This window comes from Phyllobates terribilis, unplaced genomic scaffold (assembly GCF_046119375.1).
Source record: "Phyllobates terribilis strain yellow unplaced genomic scaffold, ASM4611937v1 Scaffold_11__3_contigs__length_659146591, whole genome shotgun sequence".
Taxonomy (NCBI): Eukaryota; Metazoa; Chordata; class Amphibia; order Anura; family Dendrobatidae; genus Phyllobates; species Phyllobates terribilis.
This window is the reverse complement of record NW_027362771.1, coordinates 123,300,500-123,316,951: the sequence shown is the minus strand read 5'-3', so window position 1 is coordinate 123,316,951 and position 16,452 is coordinate 123,300,500. Positions and strand designations below refer to the sequence as shown.

At 40.3% G+C, this 16,452-nt stretch overlaps 1 protein-coding gene across 1 annotated transcript in view; it reads right to left on the bottom strand.

The window, feature by feature from the left end:
• The window catches only part of LOC141165727 (dynein axonemal heavy chain 3-like), a 2,796,342-nt gene that overhangs the window by 344,193 nt on the left and 2,435,697 nt on the right, over positions 1 to 16,452 (bottom strand). Inside the window, exon 62 of the mRNA XM_073651577.1 lies at positions 2,695 to 2,898. Within this exon, the coding sequence (XP_073507678.1) occupies positions 2,695 to 2,898 (204 nt within the window). The remainder of the gene's footprint in view (positions 1 to 2,694; positions 2,899 to 16,452) is intronic.

Sequence of the window (16,452 nt, the reverse complement as noted above, 5' to 3'; positions counted from 1 at the left end):
ACTTTTTGACATTCAAATTTTCCAGGTCTGGCGAATTTTTCCCAAAAATTTGATTTGCGGTGAATTTATTTACTGGCGAATCGCAAACAGTTCAATTGCCTTGCTGATAATATGTAGAACATTTTGTCATCCCTCAATACTGAAGGAGAAAGAAAGGGAGAGAGGGAAAGAGAAAACTTTTTGTAGTGCAAGAATGATGAGAATTAATTTAGCTGCCACTGCTTCTGTCTCCTACCATATCTCCCCTTTTATTGATCTAATTAAACGTTACTCAAAAAAATAATTGGCTTTTTTCTGTCTGTATGTAGAATGAGCTGTGTGTTCTGAACTGGAGCTACTTGGCCAGCCACCATCTTTTATACCGGCTGTTATAGTGACCCATGTTTGGCTGTGTTACACCATATGACGTGATACCTGCAGGGCATTATGGGGAAGCCCATCTGGCTGCGCATGCCATCATTAGCCCGATCTGTGACTCTTCAACAGTATATGAAATGGTGCCGTGCATTTTTTTTGGGCTGATCTGCGCAAATCGAATCACATACTGTTTGAATTCACAGGGACCTGCTGATTTTAGGAATTTCGACTCAAAGGCAATTAGCTGTGGATCGATCCAATTATCTCTATTATTCATACATATCACTGTGGACTTTGTTTATTTGCCCTTTTTCACGTTCTGTCTGCTTTATTTTTGAGATATACACCGACCTATAGATTCCAATCTGAATGATTTCAAATACAGTTGAATATGTTTATTTATTTGTCTGAATTTATGACCAAATGTGGATAAATATTTGAGTTTATTACTCTTTATGAAAGCTTACTGTATCATTCCTCATTGTGATTCTATGTGTTAAAAAAAATATGTCACTAGATTCATGGTGCCCGAACCACAGGCAGCATGTCTCAAAGCCTGGCTGCATGATTGAAACCAGGTATTTCTTTCTCTGGAACACCACAGCATTAATTTGAGAAAACATAGTTTGAAAAGCTAGCCGGGGAATATAGGGAGAGACCTGACTAGTCTGATGTGGCCCTCGCCACTACATAGGAAGAAACCAGGTGATTGACTGGTCTCTTCTTATGTACACACATTGGAGATATCTATCAATGAACTGAAACAAGATGTGGTGAAACTGGCCAAGAACTGTGCCAGAATAGTCAGGTCTCTCCCTATAGTCCCCGGCCAACTCTTCAAACTATGTTTTCTCTGTAAAGCAGTAGCAATTCAAAAAATGATATACCTTACTGCAATTACATATTCAGGGGCATGGATGGGCAGCATAAATTTTGTGACAAATTACCATTAATGATTTTATTACAAATACTTATAATATTGTTTTAAATAGGATCAATGATAATGATAAGAGTAGACTAAATTAGGATACGGGAAAGATTTTTACAGATTGGTACCCATAAAACCACAAGCTGAAAGTTTTGCATATCAAGTAGAGATGGAGTCCAACCTGTGGGACCACTGCTGACCCTGAGAATAATTGGGCAGAAGTCCACTTTATACATCTTACAGTGCAGGAAGCTATAATATAATTTCCAATGAAGTGAATGGGCCTTTGTTGCATTTTCCTGCACACCAGTTTAACTGGATCAGTTATTTGCTAGGAAAAATTATAGGGACCCTGGCAGTCAGACCTACAGTAATCAGGAATAGATGGTGAAAACAAGAACTGTCATACATGAAAACAGAGTGATTTAAAGGGAATCTGTCAGCAGGTATTTGCTAAATAATCTCACAGCAGCATAATATAGGGCACAAAAGCCTGAATTTGCCACTTACTGGGCTGCTAGGTGTAGTTTTCATTGAATCCTCATTTGTCTAATGTATTTGTAGCAGGACTAAGACTTTTGGGCTGTGTATAATTCTGCCCCCACCCCTAACTAGCAGCTTCCTGTGTACACTGTGAATTGTCAGAAAGCTGCCAATTGGTGGTGGGGGTGGGTTTACATAGGTTAGCCTGGCATTCCTGATGTAGTCCTTTAGTGATAATCTCCTGCTCATAAAATACTGATTGTATTGAAACTACAACACACAGCCTAATATGTGACACATCAGGCTCTCTTATTGTATATTATGCTGCTCTCAGATTAAATAGCTAAAACCCGCTGACAGATTCCCTCTAAATATCTTTGATTACTTAGCTACTGAATTACCACTAGAGAAGGTAAGATTTCTTGGCTAGTCTACAGTTTTTCAACTGATTGGTCTAATTTTGCTGTAAATACACTTTACATACATTCCAAAAGGATTATCCTGCAGTCAATTAAGTAAAATATTATGGTGTATATTCCTAATATTTTACGGTGTTCAACAATACAATACAGCTTTTTAATGTGCATCCACGCAAGACAAAATATCTAGTCCTTGGTAAATGATCATGTTTTCACTGTATTATCTGCTAAAAGAAGCAGCTAGCTGTGAAAAGCAATAGCAGCTCTAAAATCTAATTAGAATGAAAAAAAAATCCTCTCCCATCCTGTCTGTGCTATTGCACAGCTGTATTATTTTGACATCCACATAAATATGAGAATAATACTATTAGAAATGGGAAAACAATTCCACAGTCCAATTATAACTTCACAGCACTTCATTCATTATCCCCAATGTATTTGCATTTCTACCAATTTTACTAATTCCTATAATTTCCTTGTTCAGTGGATAGCAGAAGGAAAACATACTTTGACAGACACTTCAGGAAGGTAATGAGGATTTCGGAGGCGGGTGGTCATATAGAGTTTAAAATCCCTGCTGTAATGAATAACAGACTCCCCAAGCCGGATGTATTCCACTCCATTCTGTTTAAATGTCTGTCTCAGCAGTACGGGCTCCAAGATTGGATCAAGCTCTTCTGTGATATTTTCTATTAAGACAGGTGTCCCAAACTAAGAAAATAAAATAAGACATTTTAAGAGATGGAAAAAAAAAAATTCGATCAACCCAGGCATATAAACAAAGAATCGCCAAATTAATTCAGGGAAATGCTGTCAGCCATAATGTGATGTAGTTTATGTGTTACAGCCTGGATGCCATGGGAATCTGAGTGACAGATTTGTTAAGCGAATACGAAATTGGAGAGCTTTACGTTATTTATTTCCTTAGCTCCAATCCTGTAACATTTCCATTTTCTATGCCGATAGCATCACTGTATAGAAAAAAAAAGCTCTATATTAAAGTAGGTGATATAACTATGAATTGAATATGTGCAGAGAGCTGCAAGCTGTCAAAGTGCCTAATATGAGAGATTTGTCAGCTGTTTGCTTTATCGATTCCCCTTGAACAGAATGTCGCTGGTGGCCTTTGCTTTATTCCTGTAGAGGTCATGTGGTTTAAAAGTACCAGAATAAACTCTGGCAGCGGCAGTAATGTTAATGAGTGTAAGGTCACAACAATCAGATACAGCACAGTAATAAAGCAATGACAACACTGTGGAAAAAGTGACCAAAAAACCTTCATGTATAATGAAAGCCATGGATTTTTATATACTAATAGGAGACGCAAAGACAAATCTATTCTTGTAGAGAACAGCTTAGAGTATTGATGGCAATCACCAATATGTACAAAGCAAGCAATATCACATTTTAATTAATGTTTTCTGTTTAGTTAATTGAATAAATTACACACATCTCCAAAAAGCAACACTAAATAAAAATGTACAAACGGGCTCATTCAGGAGACAGTGATTTTTCTCTTATGCAAAAAAGACGGTTCGGTCAGTGCGGTTAATCAGAGGGTCTACAAAGTTTGGTCATTGACAGTTTTTACTATCAGAGTTTGGTTAGAGTTTTATCTACTTTTTGGAAGAAAAAAAAACTGATGGAGATTTTTCAAGCTTTTCATATTAAACAGTCCATGAAAACACATGGATGGCATTCGAGTGCTGACCGATTTTTTTCACAGGTCTATATACTTGCATTGGTGAGATTGATCCAAGACGTGGATCACAATCAGTGTCTGTGATACTGTATGGACCACTCAGTCTGCAAAGGTACACGGATATGTGAACAGCCCAGGGATAGAATTTGTTTAAGAAAAACTGATGTCTGAACGAGCCTTAAACCTGAGTGCAAGTATGCGATATACATATTCTGGGCAGAATCGGACTAGACTGTTTCCCTCACACTCAATAGAAGGGTATTGCGCGAGGCCAGAAACAGTCATGTCAGATTCTAGCTGAGAGTATGTAAATCGCATAATTGCGGTCACGTGACCACCATTCCCAGCGCTGACACTGACAAATGCTCACAGCACGCAGTGCATACGCTGGGAGGATTCACAAGTCTGCAGTCACATGGAGTGACTGCAGACTTGTCATGTTAGACTGGACAACCAGTTTAACTAGACATTGAATCTTTACTGCTACATATGCTGTAGGAATGATAAAGGGTATAGGGTACAACCTGTTACTCTGTCTAAGTAGTCATATAGGTGAAATCAACTGAATGTAGTGTCTCTACGTATATTTGCATATAAATATATATATACAGTACAGACCAAAAGTTTGGACACACCTTCTCATTTAAAGATTTTTCTGTATTTTCATGACTTTCAAAATTGTACATTCACATTGAAGGCATCAAAACTATGAATTAACACATGTGGAATTATATACTTAACAAAAAAGTGTGAAACAACTGAAAATATGTCTTATATTCTAGGTTCTTCAAAGTAGCCACCTTTTGCTTTGATGACTGCTTTGCACACTCTTGGCATTCTCTTGATGAGCTTCAAGAGGTACTCACCGGAAATGGTTTTCACTTCACAGGTGTGCCCTGTCAGGTTTAATAAGTGGGATTTCTTGCCTTATAAATGGGGTTGGGACCATCAGTTGTGTTGTGCAGAAGTCTGGTGGATACACAGCTGATAGTCCTACTGAATAGACTGTTAGAATTTGTATTATGGCAAGAAAAAAGCAGCTAAGTAAAGAAAAACGAGTGGCCATCATTACTTTAAGAAATGAAGGTCAGTCAGTCCAAAAAATTGGGAAAACTTTGAAAGTGTCCCCAAGTGCAGTTGCAAAAACCATCAAGCGCTACTAAGAAACTGGCTCACATGAGGACCACCCCAGGAAAGGAAAACCAAGAGTCACCTCTGCTTCTGAGGATAAGTTTATCCGAATCACCAGCCTCAGAAATCGCAGGTTAACAGCAGCTCAGATTAGAGACCAGGTCAATGCCACACAGAGTTCTAGGAGCAGACACATCTCTACAACAACTGTTAAGAGGAGACTTTGTGCAGCAGGCCTTCATGGTAAAATAGCTGCTAGGAAACCACTGCTAAGGACAGGTAACAAGCAGAAGAGACTTGTTTGGGCTAAAGAACACAAGGAATGGACATTAGACCAGTGGAAATCTGTGCTTTGGTCTGATGAGTCCAAATTTGAGATCTTTGGATCCAACCACCATGTCTTTGTGCGACGCAGAAAAGGTGAACGGATGGACTCTACATGCCTGGTTCCCACCGTGAAGCATGGAGGAGGAGGTGTGATGGTGTGGGGGTGCTTTTCTGGTGACACTGTTGGGGATTTATTCAAAATTGAAGGCATACTGAACCAGTATGGCTACTACAGCATCTTGCAGCGGCATGCTATTCCAACCGGTTTGCGTTTAGTTGGACCATCATTTATTTTTCAACAGGACAATAACCCCAAACACACCTCCAGGCTGTGTAAGGGCTATTTTACCAAGAAGGAGAGTGATGGGGTGCTACATCAGATGACCTGGCCTCCACAGTCACCAGACCTGAACCCAATCGAGATGGTTTGGGGTGAGCTGGACCGCAGAGTGAAGGCAAAAGGGCCAACAAGTGCTAAGCATCTCTGGGATTGTTGGAAGACCATTTCCGGTGACTACCTCTTGAAGCTCATCAAGAGAATGCCAAGAGTGTGAAAAGCAGTCATCAAAACAAAAGGTGGCTACTTTGAAGAACCTAGAATATAAGACATTTTTTCAGTTGTTTCACACTTTTAAAATATGTCTTATATTCTAGGTTCTTCAAAGTAGCCACCTTTTGCTTTGATGACTGCTTTGCACACTCTTGGCATTCTCTTGATGAGCTTCAAGAGATAGTCACCGGAAATGGTCTTCAAACAATCTTGAAGGAGTTCCCAGAGATGCTTAGCACTTGTTGGCCCTTTTGCCTTCACTCTGCGGTCCAGCTCACCCTAAACCATCTCGATCGGGTTCAGGTCTGGTGACTGTGGAGGCCAGGTCATCTGGCGTAGCACCCCATCACTCTCCTTCTTGGTCAAATAGCCCTTACACAGCCTGGAGGTGTGTTTGGGGTCATTGTCCTGTTGAAAAAGAAATAATGGTCCAACTAAACGCAAACCGGATGGAATAGCATGCCGCTGCAAGATGCTGTGGTAGCCATGCTGGTTCAGTATGCCTTCAATTTTGAATAAATCCCCAACAGTGGCACCAGCAAAGCACCCCCACACCATCACACCTCCTCCTCCATGCTTCACGGTGGGAACCAGGCATGTAGAGTCCATCCATTCACCTTTTCTGCGTCGCACAAAGGCACGGTGGTAGGAACGAAAGATCTCAAATTTGGACTCATCAGACCAAAGCACAGATTTTCACTGGTCTAATGTCCATTCCTTATGTTCTTTAGCCCAAACAAGTCTCTTCTGCTTGTTGCCTGTCCTTAGCAGTGGTTTCATAGCAGCTATTTTACCATGAAGGCCTGCTGCACAAAGTCTCCTCTTAACAGCTGTTGTAGAGATGTGTCTGCTGCTAGAACTCTGTGTGGCATTGACCTGGCCTCTAATCTGAGCTGCTGTTAACCTGCGATTTCCGAGGCTGGTGACTCAGATAAACTTATCCTCAGAAGCAGAGGTGACTCTTGGTCTTCCTTTCCTGAGACGGTCCTCATGTCAGCCAGTTTCTTTGTATCGCTTGATGGTTTTTGCAACTGCACTTGGGGACACTTTCAAAGTTTGCCCAATTTTTCGGACTGACTGACCTTCATTTCTTAAAGTAATGATGGCCACTCGTTTTTCTTTACTTAGCTGATTTTTTCTTGCCATAATACAAATTATAACAGTCTATTCAGTAGGACTATCAGCTGTGTATCCACCAGACTTCTGCACAACACAACTGATGGTCCCAACCCCATTTATAAGGCAAGAAATCCCACTTATTAAACCTGACAGGGCACACCTGTGAAGTGAAAACCATTGCCGGTGACTACCTCTTGAAGCTGATCATGAGAATGCCAAGAGTGTGCAAAGCAGTCATCAAAGCAAAAGGTGGCTACTTTGAAGAACCTAGAATATAAGACATATTTTCAGTTGTTTCACATTTTTTGTTAAGTATATAATTCCACATGTGTTAATTCATAGTTTTGATGCCTTCGGTGTGAATGTACAATTTTCATAGTCATGAAAATACAGAAAAATCTTTAAATGAGAAGGTGTGTCCAAACGTTTGGTCTGTATATATATATATATATATATATATATATATATATATATATATATATACACACACACACACATCTGCATATGTTTGTGAATTCAGCAATAGCTACAATTATATCATGTTAGAATAAGTGAACCTTGAATATTACAAATTATCACTAAGAAACTGACAAGCTTCTGTATTACCAGGGTTGCACAGTCCATTAGACACAATAGAGGTGTACCAATAAGGGGCCATATGATCAATGAGCCACGATATACAGTATATATATATATATATATATATATATATATACATGTATATATATATATACACTGTGTGCAGAATTATTAGGCAAATGAGTATTTTGATCACATGATACTCTTTATACATGATCTCCTACTCCAAGCTGCATAGGCTTGAGAGCAAACTACCAATTAAGTAAATCTGGTGATGTGCATCTCTGTAATGAGGAGGGGTGTTGACTAATGACATCAACACCCTATATAAGGTGTGCTTAATTATTAGGCAACTTCCTTTCCTTTGGCAAAATGGGTCAGAAGAGAGATTTAACGGGCTCTGAAAAGTCCAAAATTGTGAGATGTCTTGCAGAGGGATGCAGCAGTCTTGAAATTTCCAAACTTTTGAAGCGTGATCACCGAACAATCAAGTGTTTCATGGCAATTAGCCAACAGGGTCGCAAGAAGCGTGTTGGCCAAAAAAGGCGCAAAATAACTGCCCATGAATAGAGGAAAATCAAGCTTGAAGCTGCCAAGATGCCATTCGCCAGCAGTTTTGCCATATTTCAGAGCTGCAACGTTACTGGAGTATCAAAAAGCACAAGGTGTGCGATACTCAGGGACTTGGCCAAGGTAAGGAAGGCTGAAAAACGACCACCTTTGAACAAGAAACATAAGATAAAACGTCAAGAATGGGCCAAGAAATATCTTAAGACTGATTTTTCAAAGGTTTTATGGACTGATGAAATGAGAGTGACTCTTGATGGGCCAGATGGATGGGCCAGAGGCTGGATCAGTAAAGAGCAGAGAGCTCCACTCCGACTCAGACGCCAGCAAGGTGGAGGTGGGGTACTGGTATGGGCTGGTATCATCAAAGATGAACTTGTGGGACCTTTTCGGGTTGAGGATGGAGTGAAGCTCAACTCCCAGACCTACTGCCAGTTTCTGGAAGACAACTTCTTCAAGCAGTGGTACAGGAAGAAGTCGGTATCGTTCAAGAAAAAACTTGATTTTCATGCAGGACAATGCTCCATCACATGCATCCAACTACTCCACAGTGTGGCTGGCCAGTAAAGGTCTAAAATAAGAAAAAATAATGACATGGCCCCCTTGTTCACCTGATCTGAACCCCATAGAGAACCTGTGGTCCATCATAAAATGTGAGATCTACAGGGAGGGAAAACAGTACACCTCTCGTAACAGTGTCTGGGAGGCTGTGGTGGCTGCTGCACGCAATGTTGATCGAAAACAGATCAAGCAACTGACAGAATCTATGGATGGAAGGCTGTAGAGTGTCATCATAAAGAAAGGTGGCTATATTCATCACTAATTTTTTGGGTTTTTGTTTTCGCATGTCAGAAATGTTTATTTCTAAATTTTGTGCACTGATATTGGTTTACCTGGTGAAAATAAACAAGTGAGATGGGATTATATTTGGCTTTTATTAAGTTGCCTAATAATTCTGCACAGTAATAGTTACCTGCACAAACAGATATCCTCCTAAGATAGCCAAATCTAAAAAACCCCACTCCAACTTCCAAAAATATTAAGCTTGGATATTTATAAGTCTTTTGGGTTGATTGAGAACATAGTTGTTGATCAGTAATAAAAATAATCCTCTAAAATACAACTTGCATAATAATTCTGCACACAGTATATATATATACAGTGGGGGGAATAGGTATTTGATCCCTTGCCCACTGACAAAGACATGAACAGTCTATAATTTTAAGGGTAGGTTAATTTTAACATTGAGAGATAGAATATCCCCCCCAAAAAAAAAAAAACACATTGTAAAAATTAGATACATTTTTTTGCATTTTGCAGTGAGAAATAAGTATTTGATCCCTCTGGCAAACAACACTCAATACTTGGTGACATAACCCTTGTTGGCAAGCAGAGCAGTCAGGCATTTTTTGTAGTTGATGATGAGGGTTGCGGACATGTCAGGAGGAATTTTGGTCCACTCCTCTTTGCAGATCATCTCTAAATCATTACGATTTTGAGGCTGTCGCTTGGCAACTCGGAGCTTCAAGTCCCTCCATAAGTTTTCTATGGGATTAAGGTCTGGAGACTGGCTAGGTCACTCCATGACCTTACTGTTCTTCTTTTTGAGCCACTCATTTGTTGCCTTGGCTGTATGTTTTGGGTCATTGTCTGGCTAGAAGACACAGCCACAACCCATCTTCAATGCTCCTACTGAGGGAAGGAGGTTGTTGGCCAAAATCTCGTGTTTCATGACCCCATCCATCTTCCCTTCAGTACAGTGCAGTCATCATGTCCCCTTTGCAGAAAAGCACCCCCAAAGCATAATGTTTCCCCCACCATGCTTCACGGTTGGGGCGATGTTCTTAGGGTTATACCCATCCTTCTTCTTCCTCCAAACACGGTGAGTTGAGTTAATGCCAAGGAGCTCAGTTTTTGTCTCATCTGACCACAGCACCTTCTCCCAATAACTCACAGAATCGTCCAGTTGTTCATTGGCAAATTTCAGATGGGCCTGCATATGTGCCTTCTTGAGCAGGGGGACCTTGCAGGCACAGCAGGATTTTAAAGCTTTAAGGCATAATGTGTCAACAATGGTTTTCTTGGGGACTGTGGTCCCAGCTGCCTTGAGATCATTAACAAGTTCACCGTGTAGTTTTAGGCTGATCTCTCACCTTCCTCATGATCAAGGATACCGCACAAGGTGAGATTTTGCATGATGCCCCTGATCGATGTCGATTGACAGTCATTTTGTATTTCCTCCATTTTCTTACTATTGCACCAACAGTTGTCTCCTTCTCACCCAGTGTCTTACTTATGGTTTTGTAGCCCATTCCAGCTTTGTGCAGGTCTATGATCTTGTCCTTGACATCCTTAGAAAGCTTTTTGGTCTTGCCCATGTTGTAGAGGTTAGACTCTGACTGATTAATTGAGTCTGTGGACAGGAGTCTTTTATACAGGTGACTATGTAAGACAGCTGTCTTTAATGCAGGTAACTAGTTTATTAGGAGCATCTAACTGGTCTGTAGGAGCCAGAACTCATAATGGTTTGTGGGGGATCAAATACCTATTTCTCACTGCAAAATGCAAAAAAATGTATCTAATTTATACAATGTGATTTTCTTTATTTATTTTTGGAAATTCTATCTCTCAATGTTAAAATTAACCTACCCTTAAAATTATAGACTGTTCATGTCTTTGTTAGTGGGCAAACTTACAAAAACAGCAAGGGATCAAATACTTATTTCCCCCACTGTATATACATATCAAGAATAACTGTGCACAGCATGGGAGGTCAAGAAGATCCACCTGCGCTGTGATCTTTGGAGCGAACAGCTCTCTGCTGCCCCCTATCTTCCGGATAATTACATGATTGGCTGGGGATTAACGGAGGAAGCCACAGACTGTTTAACGGAGGAGGCCACAGACTGTCACCACTACTAGGCTGGTTATTGGGAAATTAACAGTGAGCTTTGGTTTATACACCTTCGATTCCAATGCATGAAATATGTGTATATACCTCCGATACGGTCAGTATGAATTCCACGATAACCCAAGAAAGATTATTAGATGCCACCACCAGTCAGGTTTTATACTGGCTGACTAGAGGCCTGTTAGGTATCGTATGATTTCTAGGTGCCGTTTACCGAACAAAAGGAACAGAATTATTAAGTTTTATATTTAATCCAAAGTGAGGCAGTGTTTATGAAAAATATACAAAAGATTTTACAAAGGGGACAAAACAATACCATATATACAGTTACATAAAATGGTTGAAACAAAAGAAACTTACTATGTCACTCACAGAGATGAGTCAGCTAGCGAATGGAAGCAATCTGGTTGAAAATGTCAGGTTAACAGGATCAAGCCTTCAAGTATCTTCCTTAGCATTGAACACAGATCATAATTTGTCTTGATCTTTTATCAGCACCTGAGTTACACTTAAACACGCCCCCATGATGACCTCACCTGGGCTGGGTTGTGGGATGTCCTCAGCCCTTCAGGATTTTATGAAATCCCCAACTTATGCGATAACTTCACTCTGGATGATCGCAGAAGTTCGGGAATGCTGCCATATTTTTTATTGGGATTTTATCATTACCTAGAGACCAAACATGACATGGTTGCTGTCAGTGATTTGCCCATTATAGATTTGTGGCTTATAGGCAGGGGTTATAGTTAGGAAAAAATATTCATCTGCTTACCCTACTAGCCCTGAAGCTGAATTGTATGTGCCATCACTATCGGATTTATACAAACTTCGATTTTCAATATTTTCTGCGTGACAGCGTGGCAAATCAGGGATGTTTGTGGGCGGAGATGATTTTTTTGCGCAAACAAGCCGGAACCCCGAACACGAACACAAATTTGAAATGCCGAACAAATTCGCTTAACACTTGTCTCTATGTAACATAGTAACATAGTTTTTAAGGTTGAAGGAAGACTAAGTCCATCTAGTTCAACCCATAGCCTAACATGTTGATCCAGAGGAAGGCAAAAAAAACCCATGTGGCAAACACTAAGCTCCACATTGGGGAAAAAAAATTCCTTCCTGACTCCATACGACAATCAAACTAGTTCCCTGGATCAACGCCCTATCAAGGAATCTAGTATATATAACCTGTAATATACTTTTCAAGAAAGGCATCCAGGCCCTTCTTAAATTTTAGTAGTGAATCACTAATTACAACATCATACGGCAGAGAGTTCCATAGTCTCACTGCTCTTACAGTAAAGAATCCGCGTCTGTGATTATGATTAAAGCTTCTTTCCTCCAGACGTAGAAGATGCCCCCTTGTCCCCGTCTCAGGCCTCAGAGTAAAAAGATCAGTAGAAAGGTCTTTGTACGGTCCTCTTATATATTTTATACATAGTAATAAGATCACCCCTAAGCCTTCATTTTTCCAAAATAAATAACCCCAAGTGTAATAACTAGAGATGAGCGTTGTTCTACTCGAACTGTTCGCCAATCTCAAATTCGAGCTGTTTTGGGCGGTGTTCGAGCCGTTCGGCGAACACGAACAATTTGAGAAAAATTCGGCTGTTCGAGGTTATGTTCGATAACTGTTCGTGCACCAAAATCATAACTGGATTTTTTCTCAGTAATGATGAAAATTAATGTTAATACGCAGTTTGAGTGTACAGCGGGGTGGGGGGAGGGGCAGGGGATGGATCTCTGCAGGAACAATGAAGATCTCCATTTTTTTTTCTCTTTCCCGCATTTACAGTGGGGAGGTGCAATCTGTCAGCCTATCAGCAGCGCACACACGGAGCGAAGTGCTTTTTTTCACACAAGCAAGGGCATGTGTCATTGGCAGTGTATGTCACATGTCCTTGCCCTATAAGACCAAACCATTTTCCCCGTCGCCACCATTTTCTCACTGCTGCAGCTGCGTGTTAGACGGCACCGCTGTTGCTGTGTGCGCTATACCTTGTTAATTTCAAGCCAATTTTCGCACAAATATACAGATAGCTTGGGAGTAGGGAATAGTTGTGATTGCAGTCCTTTTAAGGACTAGGTTACAGCATTTCCTACGACTTTTATCAGGCAGGTCTGTGCTCTTAAATAGATAGGTTGTGGGAGTAAAGACTAATTGTAATTGGAGTCCTTTTCAGGACTAGGTTACATCAGTTCCTATCAGTTTTTGCCAGGCAGGTCTGTGCCAGTGCTGTGCAAGTTTTTTTCACAGCATTTGGCTGAATCTAGCAAAGCTAATCCTTTTTGGCGTATTGCAGAGTGTGTTAGTCAGTGGAGTAGCCTATCTGTGTTGCAAGATATACCACGTGTGTATAGAATACCAATTTTTTTACTGCACCTAGTGAAGTAAAATCTTTTGGGCATAGCATCATTCTATTAGTCCATCTATACTGACCTCCATCAGGTTGCAAACTGAATCTAATTTTTTTCTGCATCTAGCTCTGAAAAAATATTGGGCTTCTAGCTGTGTGTGGGTCTTGTTCTATTAATCCATCTATACTGACCTCCATCAGGTTGCAAACTGAATATAATTTTTTTCTGCATCTAGCTCTGAAAAAATATTGGGCTTCTAGCTGTGTGTGGGTCTTGTTCTATTAATCCATCTATACTGACCTCCATCAGGTTGCAAACTGAATATAATTTTTTTCTGCATCTAGCTCTGAAAAAATATTGGGCTTCTAGCTGTGTGTGGGTCTTGTTCTATTAATCCATCTATACTGACCTCCATCAGGTTGCAAACTGAATATAATTTTTTTCTGCATCTAGCTCTGAAAAAATATTTGGCCTTCTAGCAGTGTGTGGGACTTGTTCTATTAGTCCACCTATACTGACCTCCATCAGGTTGCAAACTGAATATATTTTTTTCTGCATCTACCTCTGAAAAAATATTGGGCTTCTAGCTGTGTGTGGGACTTGTTGTATTAGTCCATCTATACTGACCTCCATCAGGTTGCAAACTGAATATATTTTTTTCTGCATCTACCTCTGAAAAAATATTGGGCTTCTAGCTGTGTGTGGGTCTTGTTCTATTAATCCATCTATACTGACCTCCATCAGGTTGCAAACTGAATATAATTTTTTTCTGCATCTAGCTCTGAAAAAATATTGGGCTTCTAGCTGTGTGTGGGTCTTGATCTATTAATCCATCTATACTGACCTCCATCAGGTTGCAAACTGAATATAATTTTTTTCTGCATCTAGCTCTGAAAAAATATTTGGCCTTCTAGCAGTGTGTGGGACTTGTTCTATTAGTCCACCTATACTGACCTCCATCAGGTTGCAAACTGAATATATTTTTTTCTGCATCTACCTCTGAAAAAATATTGGGCTTCTAGCTGTGTGTGGGACTTGTTGTATTAGTCCATCTATACTGACCTCCATCAGGTTGCAAACTGAATATATTTTTTTCTGCATCTACCTCTGAAAAAATATTGGGCTTCTAGCTGTGTGTGGGTCTTGTTCTATTAATCCATCTATACTGACCTCCATCAGGTTGCAAACTGAATATAATTTTTTTCTGCATCTAGTTCTGAAAAAATATTGGGCTTCTAGCTGTGTGTGGGTCTTGTTCTATTAATCCATCTATACTGACCTCCATCAGGTTGCAAACTGAATATAATTTTTTTCTGCATCTAGCTCTGAAAAAATATTGGGCTTCTAGCTGTGTGTGGGTCTTGTTCTATTAATCCATCTATACTGACCTCCATCAGGTTGCAAACTGAATATAATTTTTTTCTGCATCCAACTCTGAAAAAATATTGGGCTTCTAGCTGTGTGTGGGTCTTGTTCTATTAATCCATCTATACTGACCTCCATCAGGTTGCAAACTGAATATAATTTTTTTCTGCATCTAGCTCTGAAAAAATATTGGGCTTCTAGCTGTGTGTGGGTCTTGTTCTATTAATCCATCTATACTGACCTCCATCAGGTTGCAAACTGAATATAATTTTTTTCTGCATCTAGCTCTGAAAAAATATTTGGCCTTCTAGCAGTGTGTGGGACTTGTTCTATTAGTCCACCTATACTGACCTCCATCAGGTTGCAAACTGAATATATTTTTTTCTGCATCTACCTCTGAAAAAATATTGGGCTTCTATCTGTGTGTGGGACTTGTTGTATTAGTCCATCTATACTGACCTCCATCAGGTTGCAAACTGAATATAATTTTTTTCTGCATCTAGCTCTGAAAAAATATTGGGCTTCTAGCTGTGTGTGGGTCTTGTTCTATTAATCCATCTATACTGACCTCCATCAGGTTGCAAACTGAATATAATTTTTTTCTGCATCTAGCTCTGAAAAAATATTGGGCTTCTAGCTGTGTGTGGGTCTTGTTCTATTAATCCATCTATACTGACCTCCATCAGGTTGCAAACTGAATATATTTTTTTCTGCATCTACCTCTGAAAAAATATTGGGCTTCTAGCTGTGTGTGGGACTTGTTGTATTAGTCCATCTATACTGACCTCCATCAGGTTGCAAATTGAATATAATTTTTTTTCTGCATCTAACCCAGCCAATAGTTTTGGCCTAATACCACAGTTTGGCCACTCAGCTCTGCTCAGTTACCATCCATTGTTTTTTTGTGCAAACAACTCCAGAGTTGTGAATTAGTTAACCACCAAAATGAGTGGAAAAAGGCCTGCTGCTTGTGGAAAGGGGAATAGGCGTGTTGGGAAGGGGAAAAAAGGTTGTGTCCGTGGGGTAGGTGTTAAAGCAACAGTAACATCTGCAGAAGAAAGACCATCTTCCAGCCAAACTAAAATGTCTACTTCTTTTAGCGGACAATGTGATAAGATCCCTTTCTTACGGCCACGCCAATCGCTACAAATTCCAGATGAGGCACAAAAACAGCAGGTGCTTCAACGGATATCAAGTGCTCCTTTAAGTGGGCTCTCCTCCACATCAACTTCAACATCACAAACACTCCAGTCCTCAAAGGTGTCACCCAAATCGCACTTGCTTCCTCACAGCTCCCAAATCTCCAGCTGCCCGTCTGAGTATGAGGTAGAACAGATGGTTGAGTCTGCAGAGCTGTTTACTCATACTATAGCCTGGGAATCAGAGGTCGACTCCAGCGCTTCTGTGAATCCAGACGAGGAAATGATCTGCACTGATGCCCAGAATCTTTATGAGTCGGATCCAGGACCAGACGCAGAAGGTTCTGACCATAATGTAGACCCTCATTCCCAAACTGTAACTCCTGTTGGTGGAGACAATGAGGAAGACGATGATAAGACTCAAATACCTGATTGGAGCGACAACTTTAGTTTTTTGTCAGGGCAGGAACAGGTTGGCTCTGAGGACGACGGGTGTGATAACGCACAGGGTGATGAT